The following is a 4688-nucleotide window of genomic DNA, read 5'->3' as shown; positions in this document are numbered from 1 at the left end:
TACAATGTAATACTAACTGTATATGCCTTATAAAATAAGACATTAAAATAGAGAAACAATGGTATGTTTTTGTTAACAGAATCAGTCATGTGGTTTTGTCATGTGACTTTCTCCTCTTCATCCCCTATGGGACATAAGGCTTCAATGAGCTCTCTCCATTGCATTCTGTTATGTGAGCAGCAGCCTATCTCTGGCCAGAGGTGGCCGTCGTACTGAAAGAGGAACTCACGCCACTGTAGCGGTCACATGTGACTTCAGCTGGGAGTTGAGCTGAGCTGTGCACTCCAGGCCATACCGACTGTCATCACGGCTTATAGGCCTACCCTTGCCCAAACTTTGAGGACATCCACCGCAACGTGCTCCTTTTCAACACTTACAAACATTTTCTCTGAGCATCAGCATAGTATGTTGCACAAACACAAGGCTCAGCTGATTAAGCACGCCTTTGAAAATGATCTTACTCACAAGTTCAATGATGAATGGAAGGACATTTTGATAAGAAGATTCAACACTCAGAAACGCCGCCTTCAACTTTACTAGGAGAACGAGAGAGCTCAGTGTCAGTGCTGCACGAATACAATAGCATATTGTATTATCATAAATATTTAATAATAATTGTGCCCCCTCATGCAGTTCATACGCCTCCTTTAAGACTGAGCCCTAGCGATGGGTCTGTCAACAACATAACGGCTAAATTCTAAATGACGCCCTATGTCCAAAATTCCAGACGACCCCTTAACTATTAGGTTTCTTATCACAGTTTTCTCAAATTAAATTGTTCTCATCACAGTCCTGTGATAGTCATCGCACCTGCACTCGTAGTTGCTAAAAGGGGTAGCCTAGCAGGCTACATAGGGCTCATCAACTGTCAGTCCACAGTGGCTTCATACTACTGAGAGTAGGTATGCTCTTCTTGACTTGCAGGCATTTAAGAATAAGGTATTTGGGATTACACTAGGAGTCATGTCTTTCTTGACTATGTGAAACATTGGCCTAAACAGTATGCTACTTAACAATGTGCTGCTGTCAGTATCCCACTCAAATGTTTTCTCAGTGGGCTGCAGCTTTAGAATTCAAATGAAAACCATATGTGTGTGTGTGTCCAGCGTGTGGCAGTCATCTCTCTCACATAGTCCGGTTCCCACCCTGGTCCCCCTGTGTGCAGCAAGTCTACCAGGCCCGCCGAGCTAAAGCCTAAACCGGGCGCCGTCGGCCCCTGAGGGTCTCGGTCGGTGAACGGCGTCCCGCTACGGCACGTGGCTCCTGGCCAGCTGCGGCGACGCCAGGTTGATCATTATCACACTGTGGGCGATGGCGGTCACGGTGCCCGCCGATGCCTTGGAGCTCTTCTGCATGCTGATGACGTCCGCGCTGCTCTCCTCGGCGCCGCCGCCACCACCGCCGCGCCCGCAGAAGCCCCGCACCGCCGCCTGGAAGTTGCTAGTGACGAAGCAGTAGACGATGGGGTCCATGCAGCTGTTGAGGCTGCTGAGAGTGACCGTCAGGTGGTAGATGATGACGTGGTGCGGCATGTCCGGGTAGAAGTACACTGCCACCTGCCGCACGTGGAACGGTGTGAAGCATACGGTGAAGATCACCAGCACGGTGCAGAGCAGCTGCACCGCCCGCATGCGTCGCTCGCGGCTCTGTGGCATCAGCCGGCCGTCGGCCAGGGCGCACATGACCCGCGCCGTGAACGCCACGATGACCACCAGCGGCAGGAAGAACTCCAAGACGGTGAGGAGGAGGAGCCGGTGCAGGCAGCAGCCCGTGTGCCAGAAGGCGGACATCAGGAAGGAGTAGGTGACCACGACGGCGAACAGCCAGATGGAGGCGCACACGCCCTTGGCGACCATGGGGCTCCTCCAGCGGCGTGACGCCTCACCCCGCACCACGGCCAGGTAGCGGTCCACGCAGATGCTGGTGAGGAAGAGGATGCTGCAGTACATGTTGACGAAGTAGCTGAAGATGTGCACGTACGAGCAGTTCAGGCACTTCCCCCCGCTGTAGTAGAGCAGGATGCGTGTGGGCATCGAGAGGTTGACCAGCAGGTCGGTGACCGCCAGGTTGATGGTGTAGATGACCGACGTGCTCTTGGGCTTGGTGCGGCAGCAGAATACGTACAGGGCCAGCGTGTTGAGGACCAGGCCCACCAGGAAGATGAGCGTGTTGACCACGGTCAGGGTGATCCACAGGCCGTAGAAGTCATTGTAGAGGCCCTCGTCCAGATGGGCCAGCTTGGCCATGTAGGGGTAGAGCTCCCGGTCCACGGACGAGCTGTTGCTGCCGCCGGCGGTGGCAAACAGGTGCACCATGGGACATGTTGTGTTGACGCATAGTGATGTCACAGAAACATTGGGCTCCATGGTGCTCCCTGGGTGACCTTCACTCTGAAACAAATGGCAACAATAAACAAGGGTGTAAGATCAGTTATGCAACAGGAAAGGAATTTCTGTTAACAACAAAACACATAATTCTGTGAGGACCTTTCCGTTGAAGGCACAGTGTTGTTGTTGTTTGTATAGTAGCCACTTCAAGGTGTCTCCCCACTGAAACCTGTATACTGTAGACCTGCAGTTCACATCACAACAGTGATGACTATGGTTATATTGATGATAGTAATAAGCTCTTAAACTAAAATTGTCCTCTGAATGATTCCCTATTTGAATAGTATTGGAGTCCTTCACGATGTGATCCAAATAAAAATAAAAGACAGGATACTGGGAGGGAAAAGTTATACTACAGCAATATACTGTACCAGACGTCTGCAAGACTGATACTGTAGCTCCAGATAAATGATGTGACGGTGTGCATGTGTGCATATTAAAGGTATAACAGCCATTTTCGCTTTTTTGAGTTTGTATGTGCGATTTGCACGAGAGGACATTGAAGAAACACAATAAAAACATTAAATATATCCGTTTTGTAGTTTTGGAGAAACTGGAAGCTTAAAATATTTAGTCCAATTTGGCCCCCGTTCATGACGTTTTCCCCTTTCTTGACGTCACACTAAAGTGTGAAAAACACGCCCCCACTCCCCTACACCCGCCCCCAACAGAAATCTGTCTGGCTCATGCACCTGCTGTATTTACACCATTTTACCATCTATCCAACACGGTAAGGCAGCTCTGAACCTTTTCTCCTAATCTTGAGAATAATTGATTAATTGCAGTCTCAAAGATGACCACCTCTAATTGTAATATATTTTGTAGGTTTTGTAACTGTAGGCTTTTTGTGGTTGGCATACAAATTGGAGGTGTGCAGGTCCTGGAGGGCAGGTTGCAGTCAATGTCACCTAATGATATTATTATAAATATGTTACAACACCCAGGTTTTATGAGAAAGTAGCCGTTCTTCATTTCATGTCATGTTGTATGCACAACAATTACCTTGGAAAATAAAGACGTAGGCCTCCAGTACCCGTGCAGTTTTTGTCATGTATTTATTCTAGAAAGCATAGCCGATTCTCACAATGAGATCTTCACTTGATCAAACACACCTGCTGTGTACTGAATCGTTTGTCCTAAGGTCTTGTATTGCAGCGTTGTGCTGTGCATATAGAGGCTATTGTGATAAAATTCTGACTACATTTCGGGGTGGGTGGAGGTGAAGATATTAAGTCAAGTTATTATTTTCCTTTCGTAATTTACAGCACCAAAGAATTCTAAGTTCTGCAAAACATTCAGTAAGTTGTGTACAGTAGGTCCTAAGCCTAATCATCACTGCAGTGGCATCTGCTCCGAATGTTGATCCAGCACCTCCATCCGACCCAACTGCAGGAAGCATGGCGCATTTTTGAATTAAACAGCTCCAGTAGCGATATTCTATTATAAACAAAGAGCATTACAATAACATTCAAAACGAGATCTATTGACTGCATGACCTGTTACGTCTCCAGACTCCGGAGTAGGCTATAACCCTTGTACACTGTGTGCTCACGGAGTCTTGGTGCACGGACCTCTGTCTCTCCAAACTCATAGTGTGACATCTTATGTTTCTTATATTAAGGACTTTGTAAATGCCTGTACACTTCCTGGTGTCGAGGTAACTATGGTTACAAACAACAAATGATTGGAAGTTGGGGCCGCGGCCAGTCAATCATTTCTGAGTGACACACCCTCTTTGACACGCCCACAAAACAAGGTGAGCTTGGAGAGGGGCAAATTTGGGTATATAAAAAGGAGATTTATAGTACTTAAATGACGGAATAACAACACTTATGGACATATTCACGTTAATTTTACCTAAAGATAACTGGAATGTGTCACGTTCAGTCCTTTTTAAGGGTTAATACTAGGGCCTGGAGCCATGAGAATGGGTATGATCTATTATGAACGGTAGTTCATCCTCTGTCACACAGGCCTGGTCACTGCATATCCTCCTGTCTTCTCCCAGTCTACTGTCATCAACGTGTTTGTTTCTGTTGGCAGAGCCTCGATTAACATCACTGAGGGGGGCATCTTAGGTGCTCCATTCATTTCTAGTGTTTATTTGCCTCATATGCACTCATGACTTTTCTCAGACATGGGAATCAAAAAATGATGTTACAGTGTGTGTGTGTGTGTGTGTGTGTGTGTATGTGTGCGTGTGTGTGTGTATGTGTGCGTGTGTGTGTATGTATGCGTGTGTGTGTGTGCGTGTGTGTACAGTATGTGTGCATGTGTGTGTGTGTGTGTGTGTGTGTGTGC

At 47.5% G+C, this 4688-nt stretch overlaps 1 protein-coding gene across 1 annotated transcript; it reads right to left on the bottom strand.

Moving 5' to 3' along the window:
• Positions 1 to 1247: 1247 nt before the first annotated feature.
• gpr20 (G protein-coupled receptor 20) lies at positions 1248 to 2366 on the bottom strand (the record flags this gene model as incomplete). The annotated part of the gene is made up of 1 exon (XM_084444643.1): positions 1248 to 2366. The coding sequence occupies one exon, from the start codon at positions 2364 to 2366 to the stop codon at positions 1248 to 1250; it is 1119 nt and encodes a 372-aa protein (XP_084300769.1).
• Between the last annotated feature and the right edge of the window lie 2322 nt (positions 2367 to 4688).

The sequence above is a fragment of the Borostomias antarcticus genome, assembly GCF_949987555.1.
Source record: "Borostomias antarcticus genome assembly, chromosome: 10".
Taxonomy (NCBI): domain Eukaryota; kingdom Metazoa; phylum Chordata; class Actinopteri; order Stomiiformes; family Stomiidae; genus Borostomias; species Borostomias antarcticus.
Note: the sequence above shows the minus strand (reverse complement) of the source record. Positions and strands in the feature narration are given on the sequence as shown.